General features: G+C 44.4%; 1 protein-coding gene and 2 pseudogenes across 1 annotated transcript in view; 1 reads left to right on the top strand and 2 right to left on the bottom strand.

Annotated features, from left to right (window-relative positions):
• Positions 1-13,269, top strand: part of NLRP12 (NLR family pyrin domain containing 12) — a 32,610-nt gene extending 19,341 nt beyond the window's left edge. The window contains exons 5-10 of the mRNA XM_058530167.1: positions 1,349-1,519; positions 3,301-3,471; positions 4,250-4,420; positions 8,893-9,063; positions 11,235-11,405; positions 12,063-13,269. Of these exons, the coding sequence (XP_058386150.1) occupies positions 1,349-1,519; positions 3,301-3,471; positions 4,250-4,420; positions 8,893-9,063; positions 11,235-11,405; positions 12,063-12,150 (943 nt within the window). The 3' untranslated portion in view covers positions 12,151-13,269. The remainder of the gene's footprint in view (positions 1-1,348; positions 1,520-3,300; positions 3,472-4,249; positions 4,421-8,892; positions 9,064-11,234; positions 11,406-12,062) is intronic.
• Positions 10,280-10,457, bottom strand: LOC131398019 (U2 spliceosomal RNA; annotated as a pseudogene).
• LOC131398013 (U2 spliceosomal RNA) lies at positions 10,535-10,680 on the bottom strand (annotated as a pseudogene).
• Positions 13,270-27,207: the final 13,938 nt, after the last annotated feature.

The raw sequence follows: 27,207 nt of genomic DNA, 5'->3' as shown, positions 1-27,207 counted from the left end.
CCTACTCACTAGAGTCAGCACCATCAGCCCCATCTTCATGAGCTTAGAGAGAGGGGAAGTGACTTGGACAAGGTTCTGTAACTACTACTCCATGGCATAGTCGAGTTTCGATTACAGATTTCTTTGAGTCTAAAGCCCACATGTGTATCATTTTCTGCTGGAAATGATACCATCAAAAGTTACTTCAGGGGCCGGCCCAGTGGCTTAGGAGTTAAGTGCGCGCTCTGCTACTGGCGGCCCAGGTTCGGATCCCGGGCACGCACCAACTCACCTCTTGTCTGGCCATGCTGAGGCTGCGTCCCACATACAGCAAGTAGAAGGATGTGCAACTATGACATACAACTATCTACTGGGGCTTCGGGGAGAAAAAGGGGGGAAAAAAAAAAAGTTACTTCAGCAAGGCAGGTCAGAGTAACTGGCCAAGACTAGAGACCCATGGGCCTTCTTTCCTCAGCAATCCCCAAACCTCACATTCTGCCCCATCCATCTGGTGCTATGGAAGGAAGTCACAGAAAAGAAAAGAAAAGTACCTTTCCACTCCAGGTGCCTGGAGGGAAGAAGAGGAATAAAGAACTTCCACATCTTGGTGGTGAGCTTTTAAGCCGCGGTGGCCCTGCCAACCAGCAAATGTGACCCAGTGACCACCTTGAGACCTGCTCAGGACGTGGTACCTTCTTCTTCTCGTAGTGATGGAGACAGAATGAATGTGAGGGTCTTGAATTCCTCTCTCAAAGGCAACCTCTGTGGGCCGGCCCAGTGGCTTAGCGGTTAAGTGTGCGCGCTCTGCTGCTGGCGGCCCAGGTTCGGATCCTGGGCGCGCACCTACGCACCGCTTCTCCGGCCGTACTGAGGCCGCGTCCCACATACAGCAACTAGAAGGACGTGAAGCTATGACATACAACTATCTACTGCGGCTTTGGGGGGAAAATAAATAAATAAATAAAATTATTAAAAAAAAAACAAAACAGAAAAACAAAGGCAACCTCTGTGAAGGCATTTCCTTGATTGCAAACGCACCAAAACGTTTTATATTATTCTTGTTGCTTTTATTATTTTTATTATTGAGATGTAATTCACATACCAGAAAACTCAATGATGTTTCTTTTTAGTATATTCACAAGATTGTGCAAACATCACCAGTATCTAATTCCAGAACATTTTCATCACACCAAACAGGAACACTATACTGGACAGCAGTCATTCCTCCGATCCTTCTCCTCCCAGCCCCTGGCAACCACTAACCTCCTTTCTTTTATTTTAAAAAAAGGGAAAAATAGGTATAAGGAAAAGAGAGAGGGAGGGAAAGGATAAGGGAAATGACCTGGCTTTCTCCTTCTTTCCATCCCAGGCTGAAGAGGTGCCGAGTTTCCAGCTCTGCCTGCCAGGACCTCAGAGCAGCTCTGATAGCCAATAAGAATTTAATAAGGATGGACCTGAGCGGCAATGGCCTGGGGCTGCCAGGCGTCAAACTGCTTTGTGAGGGGCTCCGGTATCCCAGATGCAGGCTGCAGATGATTCAGTGAGTCTCTGTCCTCCACAACAAGTTCTTAATCTGCGTGATCTCCCCAGGGCAAGCTCCTTGTCTCCAAGGGCTCGAGACAGAGAAGGCTGCCCTTAGACCCATGACCTTAGATACCTGCCCTGGACTCTTCGCACTTTAGAGAGCCTCTTTCTGCCTCCTATGTCCCCATCCATTTCCATATGGTGAGGAGTCCCTGGGGCCACCTGCCCACCCAGAACCTACACCCCACTCATTGACCACATCCTGGTCAATGGGGAGCACCCCAGTGCTCCCCGCGCAAAGATCCTTCCATTCTGCAGCACCCTTTTCCTGCAATGCCACTGTTTTTAGGAAAATCACCCAGTTTCCCACCTGTGTGTCTCCTTGACTACTCACACAGAACCCTTCACTTCTGACACTTTTGGTCACCAAATGTTGGGGGAGGTTCCCCACACCAAGCAATTCTGTGACACCAGCTGGGTATCCTGCAATTTACCTCAATTTTGCCACTATCTACCCTAGAGATAGTATCAGATCCCACAGGTTGAGGGATCCCAGAAGACTGCTCCCTGCCCGCTTCAGATGCTAGTCACAAGTCTTCGTTGTCACCTGTGCTTCTGAACGACAATGACCCCCACCTCGGATACGATTAATTTGCTAGATCAGCTCACAGAACTCAGAGAAACACTTACTTATGTTTACCAGTTTATTAAAGGTTATGATAAACGGTACAGATAAACAGCTAGATGAAGAGATGCATAGGTTGAGGTCTGGGAGGGTCCCGAGCACAGGAACTTCTGTCCCTGTGGAGTTGGGGTACATCACCCTCCTGGTGTGGATATGTTTGCCAACCCAGAAGCTCTCTGAACTCCCTACTATTGGGATTTTGTGGAGGCTTCCTCATGTAGGCATGATCAATTATTAACTTCATTTCCAGCCTGTCTCCCCTCTCTGGAGAATGGGGGATGGGGCTAAAAATTCCAAACTTCTAATCATGTCTTAGTCTTTCTGGCGACCAGCCCCCATCCAGGAGCCCACCCAGAGTCACCTCAATAAAAGAAAAGATGCTCCTAATGTTCTTATCGCTTAGGAAATTACAAGAGCTTTAGGAGCTCTGTGTCAGGAACCAGGGGCAGAGACCAATACATATATCTTCTATTATCTCACACCACGTCTCATCCTATTCCTCAGAGTGAGCTCCTACATAACCTTTGAGAACCAGCTCAAATTCTCCCAGAGAGCCTTCCCTAACTCTACACCATTTGCCAAAGCTAAGTAAGGTGGCCCCTCCACCATGATGGTTTTAATAAACAGTAGCTCGTGTTGATTGAGCACTCACTATGTGCCAAGCCAGGTTCTATGCCCTCTCCCTTTAGTAGATTTTGTAATCCTCACAACAACCCTATGAGGTAGGCACTATTATTATCATTATTTTAGAGTCAATGAACCTGAGACACGGTGGCTCATGAAACCTAAAACTGAGACCTGATGAAAACTTGCTCGAGGTCACAGGGTTAGCGGAGATGGATGCAAACACAGCTTGCTGAGTTCTAGAGACCTGACTCTGAACTAGTGTGCTTTACTACCTCGAAGGCACCAACCTACATTGGAGAGGAATTGCTTACCCATTTGTCTTATTAGACAGGATGCTGTTTGCTGGAAATGTCGAAGTCTTGTTCATCTCTGTAGCTTTAGTGACACGTGTAGGTTCGTGCTGGGTGATAAATGGGCCAGGGGATGAGCCATCAGGATTCAGAAAAACAAGGTGGCGCCCTCTTCAGCGTCTCTTCCCTCCCGAGGTTGAGGAAGTGTCAGCTGGAGGCTGGGGCCTGCCAGGAGATCACCTCCGTGCTCAGCACCAATCGACATCTGGTGGAGTTGGACCTGACGGGAAATGCGCTGGAGGACTTGGGTGTGAGGCTGTTGTGTCAAGGCTTGAGGCACCCAGTCTGTAGGCTGCGGATCTTGTGGTGAGTTCTACTTTCTGTCTTTGTGAATATGACTACCCTGCATACCTCATACAAGTGGAATCACAAAGTATTTGTCTTTTTGAGACTGGCTCATTTCACGTAGTTTGATGTTTTCAAGGGTCATCCATGTTGTAGCATGTGTTAGAATTTCCTTCCTTGTTAAGGCTGAATAATGTTCTACTGCATGAATATATTACATTTTGTTTATCCATTCCTTTGTCCATTCATTGACACTTGGCTTGCTTCCACCTTTTGGCTACTTTGAATAATGCTATGAACATTGGTGTACAAATATTTCTTTGAGCGCCTACTTTCAATGCTTTTAGGTATATAAGCAGAAATAGAATGGATGGATCATATGGTTATTTTTAATTTTTTGCTGAACCGCCACATTGTTTTCCACGGCGGCCGCACCATTTTACATTTCCACCAACAGTGCATAAAGTTTCCATTGTCTCCACATCCTCACCCACACTTGGTATTTTCTGTTTTTTTGGTTTTGTTTTGTTTTACCATAGCCATCCTAATATGTGTAAGATTGTATTTCATGGTGGTTTTTATTTTCATTTCCCTAGTAATTAGTGATGTTGAGCATCTTTTCTTGTGATTTGTGCCCATTGTGTATCTTTTTTGGAGAAATGTCTGCTCCAGCCTTTGACCATTTTTTTTCAATGAGTTGTTCATTTGAAAATACATTACTTTCAAGATTGGAGGGAGGATGAAATTAGCATTGTATGGAAAACACTCCATAATACGTGTTGAATTGGATTTCCTGCAGGTTGAAGATTTGCCGCCTCACTGCTGCTGCTTGTGAAGACCTGGCCTCCACCCTCAGTGTGAACCAGAGCCTGATGGAGCTGGACCTCAGCCTGAATGACCTGGGGGACCCTGGGGTGCTACTGCTGTGTGAGGGCCTCAAGCATCCCCAGTGCAAACTTCAGACCCTCCGGTAAGTCCCACTCTGCTCACCGTCATAAGAATCCAAATTCACAATCCTTGCCATCCTGTCTGGGCTCACTGCGGCCGTGCTCCCTCCCCTCTTCTCCTAAACTCTAACTATGTCAACGTCCTTTCAAAGATTTTTCCACCCCAGGGCCTTTGCACAAGCAGTTTGTTCTTCCTGGAATGCTCTTCTTCTCTGCTGTCCCTTTTTTTTTTTTTACCGTAATAGCATCTGTTTTATCTGTTAGGACCATTAGGATCTGTTAGGACTCAGAACAAATGTTTCTTCCCCATGGATGCCTTTCCTAACCCCTAGAGAAGGTCTAGGCTCCTAGTTTTAGGATCTTATTTGACCTTGTACTTCTCCTCAGCGTCACTTATCAAAATTTGTAATTTGTGTGTATGTGTGTGGCGTTTCAAAAGTGCAGGAGCTGTGTCAACGGTATATTCCAGTGGTGAGTAGAAGATCTACTTGGTTCAGAGGTGCTTAGAAGTACATGTACTTTTAAATGAGTAAGCAGACAAATAAGCAAATGAACCAAAAGAAAAATGCAGCAAGGCTATCAATTTTCAGAAGATTCTTTTTCCTTGTAGTCCCAAAGAAGACTCTATTTTTTTTTTTACAGGAACACCATCAATGATCTGATGTCATTCACTCTGGAATATTTTTTTTTCTTTTGAGATGATGAGCCATAGTGTGGCTTCTACTGCTTTTTTTATCTTTAGAAAATTAAGATAAATCTGTGTCCCATTTCTTCACATCTTCTCCCCACTGCACCCTTTAAATGTTTTCTTTTGGGACTGTAGATTCACATAACTAGAACATTCCTAATCTTCAGCTGGTACCACAATGTCACTATGGACCCACACATGCCTGTTTCATTTTTGTCTCCTCCATTGCCCTCCCCAGATCTCATCTGTAGGCACTTGTGTCTTTATTTTACATAAATGATACATCTCATAAACCTCTCTCTTTTTTTTTCATTTACCTTTATACATTCAAAATCTGTTCATGTTGGAATAAACAAATCTAATTCATTCCTTTAAGCTGACCTACATTCCATCATCTGCATGTACCAAATGTTATTGATCCATCTCCCTGTTCAGATATTGGGTTGTTCCCCACTCTTTGCTGTCATGTACAGTGTTGTGATGTATATTCTTGAACACATCTCTTTCTGAACCCTTTTAAGATCCCCCCAGGGTAGAATTTCAGGATCAGACTGAATTTGCATCCTGGATATCCCAAAATAATTCCGTAGTACTCTCTGGAAAGACGCAGCCGTTTACCCTTCCACTAGCAATTTAGGAAAGCTCCTATTTCCCCGTATCTTCATGGTTATTCAACTTTCTTTTTTTTTTTTTTTTTTTTTTTTTTTTGGTGAGGAAGATCAGCCCTGAGCTAACATCCGTGCTAACCCTCCTCTTTTTGCTGAGGAAGACTGGCTCTGAGCTAACATCTATTGCCAATCCTCCTCCTTTTTTTCCCCAAAGTCCCAGTAGATAACTGTATGTCATAGTTGCACATCCTTCTAGTTGCTGTATGTGGGTCGTGGCCTCAGCATGGCCGGAGAAGCGGTGCGTCGGTGTGCGCCCGGAATCCGAACCGGGCCGCCAGTAGCGGAGCGCGCGCACTTAACCGCTAAGCCACCAGGCCGGCCCACAACTTTCTGTTTTTAGAACTCTGGTGGGTGCAAGATGTTCTTAAATTGTATTTTTCTCATAATTGTTGAAGTTGAGCATCTCTTCATATGCTTGTTAGCTTTTTTGGTTTCCCCTTTCTGTGAATTGCCTGTTCCTGTAATTTACAGTCACGTGCCGCATAACGAGGTTTCGGTCAACGATGGACTGCGTATATGACAGCGGTCCCATAAGATTAGTACCATAGAGCCTAGGTGTGTAGTAGGCTGTACCATCTAGGTTTATGTAAGTACATTCTATGAGGTTCACACAATGACGCATGTCTCAGAAGGCATCCCTGTCGTTAAGCGACCCATAACTGTATTTATTTCTTTAGGATGTATTCTATATGTGTCTTGTTGATTTACAGATGTTCACTAAATATTTAGATATTAATCCAGCGTACTTCGGAAATGTCTTCCCAGCAGCTCATCAATTTGTCAAGTTGTCCATGGATTCTTTCATTAAACAGAAATCATTATGTTTTGAAGTCAAATCCATATGTATTTCTATGATTTATATTTTTGTGACATGTCTAAGAAATCCTTTGCCAATGTGATGTCGAAGATATACTCAATTTCTTCTTTATGTTTATATGTGTGGTTAGGTTTTCTCTGATTTTTGCAGCACCATTTAATAAAGAACCCACCGTTTTCTTGCTGATTTGTAATGACAACTCGATTGTAAACCACTTTCTCCTATTGTGTTTGACTCTCTCTCTTCTATTTGTCTCTGTTCCAATTTTCTACTGTTGTAATTGCTATAGTTTGTAATATGCCCAACTATTAGGAAGATTTTGTCTTTTGTGATTTTTTTTTTTTTTTTGCAAATGTTCATAGTGATTCGTAGACATTTATTCTTCCATGCAAATGTTAGAATGCACTGGTCCAGTTACCCCAATGTGGCTCTCGTTGGCTGATGCTGAGTCCTTTCCCCTTGCCCAGCGGCAGCAGGTCAGCCAGATATTCAGGGTTACATAGAACCTATGTGTCACCTGAGGATGCTGATACATTTAAAGGAAAGGGGAGTTCAGGTCTTCGCAGCATGGGTAGCTATGTCTAAGGACATTCCTATATGCATTCCTAGACGCAGGAATCTCTGAAAATTAGAAAAAAAATAGTATACATACAATAGCCCTTTTGACTTTCTTAAGCCCCCAAATGCTCTTCCAATGGCAACGGTAGCCATGCTAACTGCATGGATGGTGGTTAAGCACGACACATGTCAAGTATGTACACCTAGCTCTGTGACCTGAGCCGTGCATGCCACCTCTCAGGGCCTAAGTCCTCACACATGTCATAACAATGGATAATGTTAACATTTTCCCCCCAGCGGCTGTTCTGAGGAGCAAATGAAGTGATGCTTACCAATCACTTGATGTTATGGGTTGAATTGTTGAATCTCCCAAAATTCATATGTTGAGGTCCTAACCTCCAGTGCCTCAGAATGTGACCTTATTTGGAAATAAAGTCTGAATTAATCTGTATTAGTCTGGTAGGGCTGCCATAACAAAATGCCACAGACCGGGTGGCTTAAACAACTGAAACGTATATTCTCGCAGTTCTGGAGGCTGGAAGTCCAAGACTAAGGTGTTGGTGGGGTCAGTTTCTCCTGAAGCCTCTCTCCTTGGGTTGTAGATGGCCATCTTCTCGCTGCGTCTTCACGTGGTCTTTCCTCTGCATGCACATGTCTTGTGTCTCTCTGCGTCCAGATTTCCTCTTCATGTAAGGATACCAGTCAAACTGGATTAGGGAGCACCATAATGGCCTCATTTTAACTTAATCACCTCTTTCAAGGCCCTGGCACCAAATACAGTCATATTCTGAAGTAGTGAAAGTGGGAGCTTCAACATGTGAATTTGGAGAGGGCACAATTCAGCCCATAACAGGGGTCGTCATCGATGTAATTAGTACAGATGAAGTCATCCTGGAGCAGGGTGGGCCCCTAATCCAATATGGCCGGTATCCTTATGAAAAGGGTAAATTTGGACATACACACACACACGAATGCCATGTGACGATGAAGGCAGAGATCAGGATGATGCTTCTACAAGCCAGGGAATGCCAAAGACTGCCAGCAAACCAGCAGAAGCCAGAGGAGAGGCGGGAACAGATTCTCCCTCACAGCCTGAGAAGGAACCAACCCTGTGACACCTTGATCTTGGGCATCCAGCCTCCAGAACTGAGACAACACATTTCTCACAGCCCCCTAGTCTGTAGTACTTGTCACAACAGCTCCAGGAAACTGAAACACTTGGCTTGTGCCAAATGCCCAATAGGTAGTAAATTTTATTTTTTTTGAGGAAGATTGAGCCTGCACTAACATCTGTTGCCAATCTTCCTCTTTTTCTTTTTCTTCCCCAAAGCCCCAGTACATAGTTGCGTATCATTGTTGTAGAGTTGTAGCTCTTCTATGTGCGACACTGCCTCAGCATGGCTTGATGAGCAGTGAGTAGGTCTGTGCCCAGGATCCGAACTGGTGAACCCCGGGCCACTGAAGCGGAACGTGTGAACTTAACTGCTACACCTCCTGGTGGCCCGAGTAAATATTTTTTATTCTTTCTTTATCCTATTCTTCCTGTGTTTCCTCCTTTTTTTCCCCTTTCTTGGTAATTTCTCTCTTCCTTCCATCCTCCTACCTGCCTGCTCCTTTCTTCTTCTCTTTTTCTCTCTCAAGGGTAAAGATGGCGTCTGACTGCCATTCCCTCTGCGCCCAGCACCTGCCTGGCACGTCAGCCTTCCCTGGAGCCATCTGCAGAGGGCGTGAGTCAGCTCTGCTCTGTTCATCCTGTCTTTCCAGGTTGGGCATTTGCCGGCTCAGCTCCACAGCCTGTGAGGGTCTTTCTGCTGTTCTCCAGGTCAACCACCATCTCCGGGAGCTGGATCTGAGTTTCAATGACCTGGGAGACTGGGGCATGTTGCTGCTGTGCGAGGGGCTGCGACACCCCGCCTGCAGGCTCCAGAAACTGTGGTGAGCAGGGGAATCAGGACTGGCGGTGATGGTGGTCATTGGCATGGGTGCATCATCTTATCCTTGTTTTTGTTCTTTTGAAGGGTTATCGCTCCATCACTTTGGAGGATACCAGAAGCCTAGATGTGGAAAGAAAAACTGTGCAAACAAGTCTTAGAATAATTCATATTCTATGGGAATACAAACATAATATGCTTCATTTTTTCCTTCAATCGTTGCCTCTAAACATTTTCTGTGAAACTCCCCCTTTCCCTTGACATTTACTTGGAGAGATTCATAGCTTCTCGGTAACCTTTATGTAATAAAAATTCAATCTAGTCCAGTGTAAATGCCAGTCAAACGTGAATTATTACTTCCTCTGTCTCCTTTCTCCCAATACCTGCTTGGCCCCCAACCTGAAAGACTTAGAATGAGATGAGGCGTATCTCAAATATCGTCTTCCATTTCTGAGTCTCTTGTTTATCTGAGAATTAAGATGGGGGCTTAGGGACAGCATCTCTCCCTTAATTGGTGCTGCTGGGGTCCCTCTGGGATGTCAATACCCCCTCATCGGGCAGGCATCCAAATGCTTCCTTTCTCATGGGGATTGTATGTGAGTTCTTATGGGGACTCCATGGGAGGTGCCTCCACTGCCCGGTCTCCTGATGTGGAATAATTAATCTGGGTCAACCTCCTCGCACAACCCCATCCCCAGCTCTCACCATAATCTTCTACTCCTGTCCCTTCTGTACCTGTGATGTGGGTAGTTGTACGTCACCAAGCTGGCTTTTTCTCTTCCTTCTCAAGTCCTGAACTCTTGTCTTGTGCCTTGTTTTGGAAGCTGGCATCTATTGCCTTGTAGCCTCAGCCACACTAAGATTAAAATATTTCCATTTAACATCCCAGCTACAATAGTACTTATTTCAAAAGATTGCTGTGAGGGATAAATGATAAAGTAAGCATAAAGCCCTTAGCAAGGTGCTCAGCACACAGCTGGCACTCAATAAATGCTACCTATTACTTATTTTTATTGTAACAGCAGAGAATACAGGAAAGAAACACAGTTGGAGACAGAATAGAAATCAGAGAGAATCAGATAGCATACTGTTGGGACAGGTGGCAGCCCAATGTCTATTGGCTTCTTAAAAAAAAAGGATTTATTGACTTGTGTAACTGAAAAGGTCAGGTTTCAGGCATGGCTTGATCTAGGCATTCGGATTCATTTTTTTTTGCCCCCAGGGGGTACACCGTCCATGGACGCACTGCAACACCAGGTTGATTCATGGAGTGGATGGAGCAAACTCCTATTCTATCTCCCTGCTCCAAAAATCCATTTAATATATTGTCCTTGGATAGAGGATGTATCAGATATTAAGATAAAAACATATCAGGGGCTGGCCTGGTGGCATAGTGCTTAAGTTTGCATGCTCCAGGGTTCGTGGGTTCGGATCCCAGGCATCAACCTACACACCACTGGTTAAGCCATGCTGTGGCAATGTCCCATATACAAAATAGAGGAAGATCGGCACAAATGTTAGCTCAGGGCCAATCTTCCTCACCAAAAAAAAAAAAACGTATTAGGTATTAAGATAATAACAGATACTACACTTGATCTTAGCCAAAAGGCTGAGAAGTGATAGGCATTTGGATTCTTGATCTCCATTATCTTCTATACTTATTGGCTTCATTATCAGTTAAGGTTAGCCTTGACCCTGCTTGGTGGCAAAATGCCTGTGGTTCTTTCCAGGTTCAAGTTCTGAAAGAAAAACTCCAGGAAAAGTGTGGTTCTGATTCACTGGCTTTGGGTGGATCCTGTGCCCAGTTGGAACCATTTCTGGTGGCTGGGGATGTGGAAACCAACTGACTTAGGCCTTGAGGACAATGTTAACCGCAGATGGACTGAGACTGGGGTTTCAATGAGATATATGAGTAGAATTGCCAGAAGGGGAAATAGATACTTGGCTACAAAATCAACAGGTATCCATTATAGAGGGAGCTGTGAGCTGAGGAGCATCTTTAAATGCCTCTCTTAAATGCTTGCCATCCACGTTGTCCTTAACCTGGACTGATTTGGTTCTACTCTGCTTTGACTTAAATTGGTCCCCTAAAAACACCACCCTGATTCCTTATGAAGATGAGACTTTACAAAAGTAGCTCGTGATGTGGCTTTAACCAGTCTTTATCTCCAACAGGCTGGACAGCTGTGGCCTCACAGCCAAAGCTTGTGAGGATCTTTCTTCCACCCTGGGGGTCAACCAGACCCTGACGGAGCTTTATCTGACCAACAACGCCCTGGGGAACACCGGTGTCAGGCTGCTATGCAGGAGGCTGAGCCATCCCAGCTGCAAACTCCGAGTCCTCTGGTGAGAGATGGTCCCTGATTCTGGAGGAGGCGAGGCATGGGGCTCAGAGTTGGGAGTGGAGGTCGGTAATTGAGACCTGCCTCCTCCAGTTTGGTTGGACAAATCTATAAAATTTGGAAATATTTCCTTCATCCATACTCATGTATTCAATTTGCGTGGAATACACAGGAGGCCTAACTTTACCTCTTGGGAGATATCTACACCATCTACTGGCTGTGTCACCTTGGATAATGTACAGAGTATCTATTTCCTAATCTGTCAAGTGGGGCCGTTGTCACCTAGTGAGAATCTGAAATTACTCGGCCTGGGCTCAAATTCTAATTCCATCCCTTATCAACCCTGTGATACTTTTTTTTTGGCAAATTTTTTGATTTTGCAAGTTATTCAACTTCTTAGTGCCTCAGTATGCCCATCTGTGAAATGATGAAAATAGTTACTTCTTCATAAGACTATTACAAATTAAATGAGTTACTGCAGGCTAGGGACTTAAAATTATGTGTAATTTAGAGGAAGCCTATTTCCCAATAGGGTTTGGTTTCAAGTGAAGTACTAGATAGTGGAATTATTTTAACAGGGCAAGATGCATGATAGATTTGATATATCAGTTGAATGCCACAATAGTGGCCTGGAATAATATTACCTACTCTGTGTCCTCAGGTTGTTTGGAATGGACCTGAATAAAATGACCCACAGAAGATTGGCGGCACTTCGCGTAACAAAACCCTACTTGGACATTGGCTGCTGAATGGTACTATCTGCTGGTTCTTTTCTTGAAGTCAGGACAGAGGAAGATCACTCAAGGACCTGCTAATCAGCACCATGATCAGGATCTTTATTTCCTCAAGAGACAAACTCAGATGCAGAATAGATCGTTTCTGCTTGGGGGTCTATGACATCAACGTGTAACAGAGCATGCACCTTTAGTTTGGGGAATGTTGGTGCCAGGGATAGAACTTAGGGCAGGGCCCCGATGATTCTAGAACAGGGGTTCTCAACTGAGGGTGAGTTTGTCCCCCCAGGGGACACTTGGCAATGTCAGGAGACATGGGAGTGGTGCTGCTGGCATCTGATAGAGACCAGGGATCTTGCTAAATGTCCTACAATGCACAGGACAGCCCCCACTCCCACCCCCAACAAAGTATTTAACTAAAAATGTCAATCATGCCAAAGTTGAGAAACCCTATTCTCAAAGATTAATGGTGCAATATAGTTTGGAAGGCTGGCGTACCTTAGAATGCTTGTTATGCCAACAATCCTTGCAATCTTGTTTTGCACCATGAATCTGTCCCCTGGCTAGAGCCAATCAGACCATGGTTGGACACCTGCCACGGTTAGCTAACTGTAGGCTGGCTCATAATCTACATACACCATGCTGTGGATGAACACATGAAACCAACCACAATTTGACTCTTGGGGATTTGAACTAGGAGATTGATGGTTGGGAAACTTCACAAGAATGCCGGGAGCATGTCATGCTGAAGCCATCAAGATGTCTGGAAAGAGCAGAATTTACTAGGAAGCAGAGGAAACTTGTTGAGATGAGAAAGGATAGTGACCTTGTAACCCATGAAAGGATGGAAAAGAAAATAACTCACATTCTGAAGACATTCCTGTGGACATGAATAAATGCTCCATGAAGTCACATTAACATATTGTTCCTTGAAATCAAGCCCTGTTCTGAATCCTCTTAGCTTACCTGCCCTCCAGTCCCCTTTTATCAGCTGCTACTGAATGAACCTGCCCATCTCACAAGCCCTGTTGATCACGACCCAGGCCCTTTGAAGCTGACTAACCGAGAAACTTGACCCAGTTATCTAATCCCTAGGCTGCCTCAAAAAGATAGGGGCCAATAAAATCTGAGCACATTCTTGGAGTATGAATGTTGGTATGTGGGGGGGGGTGGAAACAGGGTGGCGCTGACAGACCTTACAACCAGGTGTTACCTGTTGAAGAGGTAGGAGGTTCCCGGGTTGATAGCTGTAGGATGCAATGAGCGAGACATAACTCCCTGGATGTAGCTTAGTTCTGTCAGTGACAGGTGAAGGCCACGTAGCTGCAGTGGTTTGGGGACGCCCACTGGGCACAGCCCTCCAGGACCAATGGGAGACCATGAGTGATGTTTAGACTTCCCAATTGAAATTGGCGTTAAATCTCCCAACCACTCCCAAGAAAATGAGTCAATGTGGATTTATTAAATGTGGTCACACCCTCCCCTTAAATTGGCAGGGGTGGAGGAAAGTTAACACTCAATACTTAACGTAAAATGGCACAATCTTTGAGTGGGCCCTTATGTCCACAAGCTGCATTCCGAAATATATTCTTAAATGACATTCCTTCTGGTACCGAGCAGATTTCATAATAGGACTTTTCCATTCTTTACCTGTAGTTTAAAGGATTTGGCACTACCAGCCCGTTGATTCTGATTCCAAGTTCATAGTTCAGCCACTTGAACTATATGGACTGGGCAAATGAAATTGAGGCTAATTCTCCGTTACCTGACTCCCCTCCCCTTTCAGCATCTCTGTGCTCTTCCAAATGTAGATCTTCCATGGCTTTGTTGCTAATCTGAATATTGAGATTATGTATGGCGCTTGTAAAGGTACTCAGAAAGCTCCAATCCTAACTTTGTGGAGGATATTAATCTCCAGAGGGTAAACTCATGTGCCATTTAACAGGACATGGGGGGGGAAAGCCCTAAAACGCTGGGTTCAAGTTAGGAATATGGCCGTGTCGCCATAGCAGGGTGGGGAAGTCCAAGCACTTTTCTGACCCCAAATCAGTCCCATGTAGATATTGTCTAGCAACCCTCATTAAGAGCCCCAATATTCTGAAGCGGAGATTTGTCCTGCTCAAGGGTGAGCAGAAGCAGTGACTAGGGTTCATTTATGATGCCCAGGACCTTACCCCTTTCTTCCTTTCCCACACCTGATTTTGTATGGACTATTGAACTCAAGCACAAGAACCCTATTTCCATAAACTGGGCTATTTTAGACAAATTACTGCTAGTCACAAATCCACATACAGGCATTACATGGGTATGCAGTTTATGTTTTATTGTACTTTAATACATCTCACCATTATTAAATAGATTTAAGTACATGATGGTCTTCTCACTGATTTTTGAAAAGAACTGGATGGATATTTTTTTGTGAGGAACATCAATCAGCCCTGAGCTAACATCCATGCCAATCCTTTTTTTGCTGAGGACCGGCCCTGAGCTAACATCTATTGCCAATCCGCCTCCTTTTTCTCCCCAAAGCCCCAGCAGAGTTTTATGTTGTAGTTGCACATCCTTCCAGTTGCTGAATGTGGGACGCTGCCAAGGCGGGACAAGCAGTGGGGTGCCTGGGATCTGAACCTGGCGGCCAGTAGCAGAGCGCTAAGCCACGGGGCTGGTCTCCAGGATGAATAACTTCAAGAATGTGCTATATTAGAGTTTATTAAACCATTAGAAAATCTAGGGTTGGTAAAATTCTTTGTCTATACAATCACATTTTAATAGCATGAGGAAATAGGGACAGGAAGACGTTATGTAAAACTGGGTTCTAACTGGAGGGAACACCTGTTCAGGACTGATCTGAGGTCCTTGGTTGCTGGCAATCTCCCCTGGAATGAACAAAATCTCGATTAGTCAGGAAAAATGGTTACCAGGATAGAGTAAGAAATTGGCTCACGTCAATTCAGACGGTGGGGCTGGCCGGAGGCTGGAAATCCAGTTGGATGCCGTAGCAAGTCAGATCTGGAGATTTTAAAAAGATTGGAAACAATCCAAGGCAGGATGTTAAGTGCATCTATCAAAAATCTTTACTCCAACAAGCTCCTAGGGTGCTTTCCTCAAACGGAAACACACAAAATGGAAGCACTTTCCAGTCATGAGTACGGCAAGCGCCCCCATTTTGAGTATCCCAGTCTTGAGCTGATGGAACTTGTTCCTGGAATTCGCTGAAGGGTCTTAAATTTTAGTGACCTTAAAGTTCCCATTCTAAAGAATCAGATTCAAGAAAATGCTGTGGACTTAAATACCAAGTAGAAATCAAGACACATCTTAATAGAAACCTGCCTAGTTAAACCATATGGTCATAGTTATAGCTGGTATTGCCCTTCCATTACCAATTTCGGATTCCCTTCCCCTCAGCAAGCACTGCCGCTCAGCTTGTTGTTACTGCTGGGGAACTCGAGCCATTCCTGAAGTCCATGAGGCATCAGAAACCCTACCTGAACTCTCATCTTTTCCAGATAGACCTCCATGCTGACTAAAGCATTTCTTGTTTCCAACACCAATTTCCCTGTGGCTATCAGAAACCCAGCAATACCTCCCATAAAGTTTCCACAGAAGATGTCCTGACTAGAACAGGATATGGGCTCCTTGATGGCGGCCGCCGGTGACACTCAAATATTGCAGCACTTTCCATCCAGATCTTTGCAGAGTGCTTCCACATTTGAGTACCACAAGCTGAGCAGTTCCACCCAAGATGTTTGCCTAGAGGCAGCCTGGACTGTACACAGCCAGAGCGAAGTCCTGTCCTAGATATCCAATGGCTTGTCAACGATCCTTCCAATATCTACCAAATAGAAGCTACTTTCTCAACCGGTAACACTCAAAAAATGGCGGCACTTCCCTACGTAGAACAGAAAGTGCCCCCACAGTTTGAGTACCACAGGTAGAGTAATTCCACAAGACTCCTACCACCTGTTTAAGGACTTACCAGACAAGGAGTTATTGCAAAGGATTAAAAAGTAAACCTATCTTATTCCTAAAATATGGAGAGCAGAAAGTTAGACCATGGAAGTCAAGCTCACCTTCATCACCTCCTTGAAGCATTAAATTAAAAGACTTTCAGCAAATGAGATGTCACTGCATATATCCACATCACCATAAGAATTACAGCTTCGATTTGGTGACGGAGCCCATCACATGACTCCATTGTGGGCCTGTTATCCAGTTTTAAGTCACAAAACAAAGAAAAATGTTACTCAAAAGGACCTGCCCTGTGTTACTCCACCAAGGATGTAGAAGACCAAGGATTCTCACCTCAAGATATCCGTGCATGATGAACCCATCGCCACCCAAATGAGCTTCTGGATCCAAGAGCCCAAGCTACAGAGCAGAGAACAGTTTGCATATAGGGACAGAGTTTGAGAACATGTGTGAAAGGGAGGTCAGGATGAAGTGAGTAGCCATGGAAGAAAGCCATTGAGTGGAATCTCAGAAGCCAGCACAGATAAACCTTCAAAGGATGGGAGAAAGAAAAAAGGGAATAACGTAGCCGATACTCACGGAGTGCAAAGACAGGGCTGCGCTGCTTCTATTTCCTGGCAATGATGGCGCGGGCGCTGCTGGGCTCTTATATATGCTGAAGACCCATTCACTCGGACTCTGAGGGCAAGACCACTCCCCTCCACGCAGTCTCCGCCCAGACCCACCCTGCTTTCTTTGATCGTCTTAGTCAGACACACCCTCACGTATTTTCTAAACTGTTGACCCTTTGATTGGTTTTATCACCAGAACAAAGTAATTGTGAGCAACTGGGAAAATGCAGAGAAGTACCCAGAAGAAAGTAATCCCATCTCCTGGGGGTTCCATTATTCATTCAACAATTATGGACATACAATATTGAGCAAATAAGACATACCAAGCACGTTGCTAGTTCCTGGGGTCAGAGTGGTGAATAAGACCATGGATTTTTTTTCGTCTAGAACAGTGGTGGGTTTTTTCCCTCCCCAGGGAATATTTGACAATGTCTAGAGACCTTTTCATCTGTCACAACTCGGGTAGGGGAGTGGAGTCTGGCAGTGTTTAGCGAACAGAGGCCAGGGCTGCTGTAAACATCCTACAGTGCAGGACAGTCACTCGTGATAAAGAATTGTCCTGGTCCAAAATGTGGATACTGTCAGAGCTGAGGAACCCTGGCCTAGCAGGAGGGTGATAGGCAGAAAATAAAAACAGAAAACCAAAACGAACAGCGCACACACATATAATTGCTGTTCGTATTATTTCGTCTCAATCTCTCTACATATTCATATAAACATTTATGTTGGAAACAACAGTCTATTAAAAAGTATTTCAAATGTGTTTTAACCACCATAAATATTAGCGTACAATTTCTCAATATGTTTTTGATATCTTTTGAAAATGTGCGCAGTTTTACTTAATTTGTGCGTATTTTTGTGGTCTGCAACCTTGCTGTAATTCTCCCTTTGATGAATCTTGGAGAAGGAGTAACTGGAGTTCATGGGACTTACTAAAAATGGTTCGATAAATTTTAGAAACTCTACAAACAAAATGACGGAAAAATCGGTAAATAAAATGAGTTTTCATGGTCGAATATCAATGCAGAGTATGCTTTTACCATAATTTCATTAACCTCCCTACCGTAAGACATTTTCCATTTTTATAAATTTAGAATAATTTATTTTGGGGCCAGCCCGGTGGCGCAGGCGAGTAAGTGCGTGCACTCCGCTGCGGCGGCCCGGGGCTCACCGGTTCTGATCCCGGGCGCGCACCGACGCACCTCTTGTCAAGCCATGCTGTGGCGGCGTCCCATATAAAGTGGAGGAAGATGGGCACGGATGTTAGCCCAGGGCCAGTCTTCCTCAGCAAAAGGAGGAGGATTGGCAGATGTTAGCTCAGGGCCGATCTTCCTCACACACACACAAAAAAAGAATAATTTATTCATAGTACTGCAATGAACATTTTTGAGAGCAACTTTGATAAGAGTGGAAACATTTATTTCCACGTCTTCTGCAGATCTGTATAACCCTCCAAATATTATCTGTGTTTGCCACATGAAAGAACTGAGATGAAGTGATTGGGCCAAGGAAACATGGCCGGGAGAAATAAGTGGATTGAACCCAGGTCTAGAAAGCCAGGCTCTGGATTCTTGCTTTGGTTCTTGTTAAGGTTGCTGGAGGGCAGTACTTATGACCCAGCACCTGCTCAGCGATCCAGATTCAGATCTGACCTGTCCACTCCTCTGCCTCCACACCCGGACCGTCTGATAGTTCCTGAACTCAGCAAGCTCGTTCCCATCACTTAGTTTTTCTCTTGGCCAGCGGCAGCTTTTTTCTTCCTGCCCTTCATCCCCATGTAGCACCTTCATTGCTGGTCCCAACGTCTCTTGCCTCTCACGTGTCAACCTATAAAAACAGAAGCCAGGTTAAGAGGCAAAGCGTTTATTTGGGATTAAAGAATTGCAATTCAGGGAGCACAGATCCAGGTAGAAACCCAAATAGTATCCTGATTACAGGAGAGGGGCTCAGGGTTTTTATGGGAAAAAGGGAGGAAGATGAAGTAAGTTGTATTAAAGAAGAGTTCATTGGTGCCAGATGAGGTAAGTCTAGGTTTGTACTTCACAGATTGGCCTGAGAGTCAGTCATCAGGCAAAAGGCTAGACTTGTACTTCATTGATGGCTTAGCGATCCGGTCATCAGCAAAGTCCGGTTCCATCAGTTATTACAGACAGGATAGGGGGTCGGCCCGGTGGCGCAAGCGGTTAAGTGCAGGCGCTCTGCTGCGGTGGCCCGGGGTTCGCCAGTTCGGATCCCGGGCGTGCACCGACATACCACTTGTCAAGCCATGCTGTGGCCTCGTCTCGTATAACGTGGAGGAAGATGGGCATGGATGTTAGCCCAGGGCCAGTCTTCCTCAGCAAAAAAAAAGAGGAGGATTGACAGATGTTAGCACAAGGCTGATCTCCTCACAAAAAAAAAAAAAAAAAAAAGAAAGACAGGATAGTCTTGTCCTGACTGACTTCTTGGAATCTTGATGGTTTTGTCCAGTCTGGAAGATAAAGAACACAGGAGGTGCAGGCATGTCCTCTGAAATGGCTGATCCAGCCCTGTTTTAATATGGCTCCACTCATATCATCTTTCAGACACACTAAAAGTCATCTTCTCTACCTGGGCTCCCCTGAACCTCCACATTAGGTCCTCAATAGCATCCTGCATCCTTTTTTGATTGTACGCTTCATATGCTTAGCAGTTCTGTTTATTTGTCTAATAACTTGCTTATCAGTTGTCAATTATTTGTCACAGTTTTTTAATTTTTCTGTTATTTGTCTCTCGAGCTTAGCTCCTAGGGGACAATGGCTTGTCTGTCTTATTCATCTTGTCCCTCAACCCCAAAACCAGTTCTGGGCCTGGCACATAGAAAAGATGCAAAAAGCATTTTTTTAAGTGTGAAAAACTTAATTAATGCAATTGAATTTAAGCAACTTTAAACTAAGACTATATTGAAAGATGACTTTAAGTAAATTAAGTAAAAGACCCAATTTGACATTTTTTCCAGTAATTCCTAACATTTCTGGGGAGACGGTGTAAGATGATGATCACCTTAAACTTTCACTCTTGACTTGACCTTATATGCTTGGTCTAGTTTTTGCTATTTTGGTCATTTAACATGCCTATTTAAAGTCTTAAGTTAATATCTCTAATAATTCTTTTTCCAATACTTTGTTTTCTTTTTTCCAGCTTTATTGAGGTATAATTGATTTATTAACTGTTAATTAACATCAAGTCTCAAGTTAATGTCTTTACTCTTTAATGAGTTTTTTTTGTTTTTGGATTCATGATGGAAAAATCAGAAATCCCAAATATTTAAGAAATGAGATTTGTTACCCTGAGGTGATTGGGGGAGGTTGGGATAGAAGGAGCTTTGCCTAATCAGGAATTCTTCCTGCAGAACTGAAAGGTCGTCATTTGCAAATCAGTCGATCTTGTTGTCATTATAATCACCCCGGCCTCTCCACCCTCCCCACCCAATCTTTAGCATTATCTGGCTGGTCTCCATACCAATAAGAATAGCTTCTTTTGTAATGATCCCAACAGTTTTTCAAATCCTTTTATGTACAATATTCAGTCCTCTAATCCCATCATTCTATCCATCAACATTTATCTACAGCCTGGGGGGTGAGTGGGTGATAATCCTTTTTATGACATTAAGGGAATCCTACCATTTTATCTAAATTTACTGTTTTGGGATGAGGTTAAGGTGAAAAGTGGGGGAAGGATTCTTTCCAGACTAGAGGAAATGCTTCTCAAGGGCACATGGGTGTCAGGGATGCCTATTTTGTTTATCTGTGTGCCTGACACCTTCAAGACTTAATACGTATCATTTATCATATTCTGAACTCCTAAATTGTGCCGTCCTCAGTCCCAAATCCTCAGTCTCAAGTGTTGGGGATCAAATGGTATACAAGAAACACACAGAGGAAATGCTGACTCATGTGGAGTTTACCTTCTAGTGGGGAAGAGAGTTGGCAAGAAGCATAATAAACCAATAAAGTATACAGTTAGGTTAGAACGTGACACTCTATGGAAAAGAAATAGAGCAGGGTTTTGATAGGGTTGAAATGATGCACACACGATACATAGTGGGTCTACTTGTCTGGAGGTTTCCAGCTATTTAATAGCCTACCTCCCTGACTTCATGCAAAACTATGGATCATCATGCCTCCTCACGGAAACTTTCTCCGACCAGCTTTTCTAAAAGAGCAATTCCTGACGCTCTCCTCCACGCTGTGTCTTTAATACTTAACATGTCTCACCAGCTGACATTATATTACAAACTCACTTGCTCATTTCTTTATCGTCTGGCTCCACAACTGGAGTGCAAGCTTGGTGATGGAAGGACACTTTTGTCTTTTGTTCAGAGCTGTATCCCAGTGCTTAGTCCATCATCAATGCTCAAAAATATTCACTGAATAAATGGGTGAAGCTGTCGATTGAAAAAAAAAGATCAAATCTGGGAGAACCCCTTAGAAACTGGGGAGGTCTTGTAAAGGCGCTGCCCCTGTTATGATAATTTTATATTTGAAAAACAAAAGCAAAACTCTGCTTTTAGTAACACCAACCGAGGAGCTTGCAGAAATCTTTGGGAGACATTTCATGTGTTGATCACAATCACAGAGCACTGATTGTGCATGTATGGTGCAATGGACTTCAGAGTGCAGAGGGAAACAGCCCTAGTTTGGAAAATTTTCTCAGACATCTTTGTGAGTCCTGTCCTGGTTTTCGCCTTGACGTCTTGCATTTCCTTCAGTGTCCTCTACATCATGTGGATAAGAAATCCAGTACAAAAGTATGAGTTTCTGTCTATATCTCACTCCCAGATGTGTTGAAAGGCTGAAGAAAATAAATTCAGCATCTATTTTTTTTTTTTCGTGAGGAAGATCAGCCCTGAGCTAATATCCATGCCGATCCTCCTCTTTTTGCTGAAGAAGACTGGCCCTGGGCTAACATCGGTGCCCATCTTCTTCTACTTTATATGGGACGCTGCCACGACATGGACAGACAAGTGGTGCGTTGGTGCGCACCCGGGACCCGAACTGGGCTGCCAGCAGCGGAGCACGCGCACTTCACTACACCACGGGGCCGTCCCTCAGCATCTATTCCTAATGTCAGGTCTATAAGAGCTGCACCTCCCAGTCCCCATATCTCCATCAAAGACTAAAACAAGACCTTAAAGCTGAAAAACAAACAAAAGACTGCAACTGGGGCCGGCCTGGTGGCATAGCAGTTAAGTTCACACGTTCCACATCGGCGGCTTGGGGTTTGCTGGTTCGGATCCTGGGCGCTGACCCACTCACGGCTCATCAAGCCATGCTGAGGCGGTGTCCCATATAGAAGAGCTACAACTCTACAACTATGAGGGCCGGCCCCGTGGCATAATGGTTAAGTGCGTGCACTCTGCTGCTGGCGGCCCGGGTTCGGACCCTGGATGCCCAGCGAGGCACCACTTGTCAGGCCATGCTGTGGCGGTGTCCCATATAAAGGAGAGGAAGATAGGCACAAATGTTAGCCCAGGGCCAGTCTTCCTCAGCAAAAAGAGGAAGGATTGGCATGGATGTTAGCTAAGGGCTGATCTTCCTCACACACACACAAAACAAACAAACAAAATACAACTATGATACACAACTATGTACTGGGGCTTTGGGGAGAAAAAAAGAAAAAAGAGGAAGATTGGCAATGGGTGTTAGCGCAGCGCCAATATTCCTCAAAAAAAAAAAAAAAAAAAACACTGTAACTTGTTAAGTGTATTAACTTTCCAAGCCTGTGGGGGCATTCACCAAGTAGTTTACTTAGCAGGAAATTGGGGTTTTGGGTACTAGAATGGGGGAGTTAATGATGGTCGTGCTGATTAAAAACTTGCCCTCTGGATAAGATGAATGAGTTGAGTAAAACAAGTCTCTTTGGTCATTGGTCAAAAAAGGTCTTCAGTTTGGGCCAGCAAGGGTCTGGCTTCCAAGGTCACTCAAGGTCCCTAGTCCTCGCGCATTCATCTGGTGAAAGCATGTAGGGATACACTGCCGGTGGAGGTGATGTCTCCCAGGCACCTCTGTTGCACAGACTTTTCTGTAAATCTCCAGGCCCCTTCTCTTCACTCACTGGGCCCCAGCCTCAATGACTTTGCACCTCCCCATCCTTCCAACTTTCTCTGAAACATCCCTTATTAGAACTTTCACGACTTCAAGATCCTAGCATGCCCCCCGCCACCCCATCGCCTTACACTGCTTCATTTTTCCTAACAACACTCACCGTCATCTGACATATTATACATTTTTGTCTTCATTTGCTAACGTTAGGCTTTACTTGAGTCCTAAAAACAGGCATGGTGAAGAAATGTCCCCCCACACACACCCTTTTGTGTTCCAGGAAAGGACTTACTGCTGTCGACTGAAATGAAGAGTCTGGGTGATATTAGTGAAGGAGTTTATTCAGTAATCAGCACGAGGCATTTGAACCCTGGAGAAACAGTTCAGCAGAGTCCTCTCATGGCGCTGCTCTGAGGTGTGTGAGTTTATGTGCAGCTTATATCTCTTTCACAGAACAGTGCAGGGAAGAGGAAAAAGAAAAAAACTTACAACTAGATTTCATATATGTCAAAAAAAGGGATAGAGTACATCTGGGCTTTTATCTAGGTTATACATTGAAGGTAACAGAAACAAGAATTTCTTGGTTCTACATCAAAGTTCAGAGATGCTGATGTTATCTCTGTGTTGGGGGAGGCAAGGACCAGGGTCATTAATTGGTCCCTCAATCTCTAAGAAATGCCTCTGGGAAATGTGAGAGGGAGGTGCTCCTTTATCTCTCCCTGTTGTGGATCTGTCCAGCTGGTGTCTTCAGTCATGAAGTGGGGGGTTGCAGAGCATTTGACACAGGCTGAAGATGGCCTGCACGGCTGCTTCACAGTATAGCATGGATTTTATTGTACTGATGTGAAGCCTATGCAGTTTGCTTGTTAGATTTGCCTGTTAGACCAGGAAGAGGAGTCCCAAAAATCTGTCCACACTGCAAACAACCACTGTTCTCCATATGTCCCGTGACTCCCTTATTTACCTGTGACAAGGCCCAACGCTGACTTTTGCCCTTTTTGCTTAAACCTGCAGACAAGGCCACACACAGACTCTCTGATCCCCCGTTCTTTGTCTCCTAAATGCTTATCGGAAATTGCAATCCTGGAACTAGAGACAGAAACACTTCCTGTTCAGCTGACTGGCTGAGACCTCCCTGATAACAGAGGATCCCAACTGTCAATCACCTGTCTGTCTACTCCGCCCTAGAATATTCTAAGGCGAAGCCTGTCTTCCAGATGCTCTGATCTTTGCTCAGATCTGGGATGTTCTCCCTGTTGCAAAAGCCTGAAGAAAACCAATTTTCTTGCTTGCTTGCTTTTTATCTTTGACCATTTGCTTGTTGACTTTCTCCCCCACCAGCGACAAAAAAGAAAAAATCACAAGAATAAGAGCTGTTCTGTTTGCTGTGGGTCCTCAGCACCTAGTAGAGAGTAGCAGCTCCAAATACTTGTGAATTTGTTGATTGCCTCACTGAATGAAGGGGTGAATATAGGGTGGAAGTCTCTAAGAAATGGACGTGGGCTTAGGTGGGTCTTACATCCTCTCCCTGGCAGAGACATTGTAGATGAGGGGCGAAGCGTGGGCAGGGGCCAGATAGGGTAGGTCTTGCTAAATGTTTTTGTGTGTGTGTGTGAGGAAGATCAGCCCTGAGCTAACATCCATGCCAATCCTCCTCTTTTGTTTTGCTGAGGAAGACTGGCCCTGAGCTAACATCTATTGCCAAACCTCCTCCTTTTTTTCCCTTCTTCTCCCCAAAGCCCCAGTAGATAGTTGTATGTCATAGTTGCACATCCTTCTAGCTGCTGTATGTGGGACGTCGCCTCAGCATGGCCGGACAAGTGGGGCGTCCGTGTGTGCCCAGGATCCAAACCCGGGCCGCCAGTAGTGGAGCGCGTGCACTTAACCGCTAAGCCACGGGGACAGCCCACCTAGCATAATTATTAACAGCATCTTCTGCTATGTTCAAAGTTGACCTGGTTAGGACAACAAATTATATGGCCACCCTAGTTAGAGGGTTCCTGCTCATCTACCCCTTAGAATATTCCATGGAAGTCTATATCAGCCCTGTGAAATAGAAATACAATGAGAGGGCCAGCTCGGTGGCGCAAGCAGTTAAGTGCGCGCGCTCCGCTGGGGCGCCCCGGGGTTCGCCAGTTGGGAACGCCGGGCGCCCACCGACGCACCGCTTGCTTGGCAAGCCGTGCTGTGGTGGCTTCCCATATAAAGTGGAGGAAGATGGGCACGGATGTTAGCTCAGGGCCAGTCTGCCTCAGCCAAAAAAAGAGGAGGATTGGCAGATGTTAGCACAGGGCTGATCTCACAAAAAAAAAAAAAAGAAAGAAATACAATGAGAGCCAAAAATGCCACCTGTGTAATTTAAAATTTTCTACTATCCACATTCATAAAAGTAAAAGGGAATAAGTGCAATTCATTTTAATAATCTGTTTTATTAAGTTCTACATATCCAAAATATTATTTCAACGATGAAATATAAAAATTTATTAATGAGATATTATATGTTCTTTTTTTTTTTTTTGGTGAGGAGATCAGCCCTGAGCTAACATCCGCCAATCCTCCTCTTTTTTTTTGCTGAGGAAGACGGCCCTGGGCTAACATCGGTGCCCATCTTCCTCCACTTTATATGGGACGCCGCCACAGCATGGCTTACCAAGCAGTGCATCGGTGCGCGCCCGGGATCCGAACCAGCGAACCCCGGGCCGCCGCAGCGGAGCGCGCACACTTAACCGCTTGCGCCACCGGGCCGGCCCCTATATGTTCTTTTTTTTGTACTAAGTTTTTAAAATCCCAGAGCATATTTTATACTAACAGCTCATCTCACTTTGGACCAGCCGTATTTTAAGTGATCAATAGCCGCAGGTGGCTAATGATTGCTGTACTGAAAAGTGAATCTTTATCCCCACGCACGTTTTCAGGTTGACTTTTAAAATTTTTCAGTACGTTGAAAGAGTGGCAAAGGGTAAATCTATAGTATATTGCAAACAGTGGCCTCTTAAATCAAACTGTCATCTCGCTCTTCTAGAGTTTATAGAATCTCTGTACCACAGCCATTTGATTCTTCCACTAACCATATAAAAATGCACAAACACAGACTGCTCTAACAGTGGGTTATCCTTACAAAATTATTTGTTCAGAATTGATCAAACAACCCACATTTATTCCACCTGAACTAATGATTTGAGAGGCTGTGTGGCTCAGTGGTGAAGACCATGGGCTCAGGAGAGAGACTGCTGGCTTTAAAATCCCAGCTCTGACACCTACCGCCTGTTGGATCTTGAGAGATGACTTGACATGACTGAGACTCCATTTCCTCTATAAAATAGGGACACTAACAGCATCTACATTGTAGGATTAAATGAATGAAAATATGCAAAACATCTTACAGCAATGTGTAGCACGTGGTAAGGACTCAAAAAATGCCTAGTGATGTTGATGATAATGATGAAGGAGATGATGATGAAGACGATGATGATGATGGAGTGATGATGATGATGATGTTGTGATGATGATGAAGACGATGACGTTGGTGATGATAATGATGATGTTAACCGTGTATGATGATGGTGATGAAGATGATGATGGTGTTGTGATGATGATGATGATGATGATGGTGTTGTTATGATGATGATGATGAAGATGATGTTGAAGATGATGATGATGATCACCATTATTACTAATATTGGTGATGGACTGAGTATGATGGGTGAGAGAGAAGGAGGTGTCAGTGCTGAACTTCCAAGTGTCAAGCGTGTGTGAACAGGTATTTGGAGGCACCATTCGTTCACACCGAGATAAGGAAAATGGAGGTGCATTAGCTTAGGTGGGAGCAAAATCATGAATTTAATTTTGAGTTCCTGAGGGTACTATGAGATTTTGCAGTCATTTCACTAATATAATCATTCGATAGACATTACCGAGCACCTGCTAAGCTCCAGGATCTGTCTAGGCCCAGAGGACACACCCATAAACCATTTAGTATGCTATGTTTTAACTATGCCACTCACATCGTATCTACAACTCCTATCTCAGTTTCCACATCTGATAAATCACTTGGAAAGCTGAAGAAAGGGGATTGCTCCCAGCTCTGAGGTCTCATACTGCTGTCTTCGTATCAGAGATTGAGAGATGATTGCTTGGACCTCCAGGAGTTTTAGAACTTCCATCTATATTTCTGTTTATCTAAACTAGCAGTTCAGGGTGCCAGCCCGGTGGCGTAGTGATTAAGTTCTCGTACTCCATTTCCATGGCCTGGGGTCTGCGTTCATATCCTGGGTGTGGACCTACGCACCGCTTATCAAGCCATGCTATGGCAGCATCCCACACACAAAATAGAGGAAGATTGGCACAGGTGTTAGCTCAAGGCCAATCTTCCTCAGGAAATAAATAAATAAATAAATTAATTAAAAATAAATAAAAATTAAAATAAAATA

This window comes from Diceros bicornis, chromosome 34 (assembly GCF_020826845.1).
Source record: "Diceros bicornis minor isolate mBicDic1 chromosome 34, mDicBic1.mat.cur, whole genome shotgun sequence".
NCBI lineage: Eukaryota > Metazoa > Chordata > Mammalia > Perissodactyla > Rhinocerotidae > Diceros > Diceros bicornis.
Note: the sequence above shows the minus strand (reverse complement) of the source record. Positions and strands in the feature narration are given on the sequence as shown.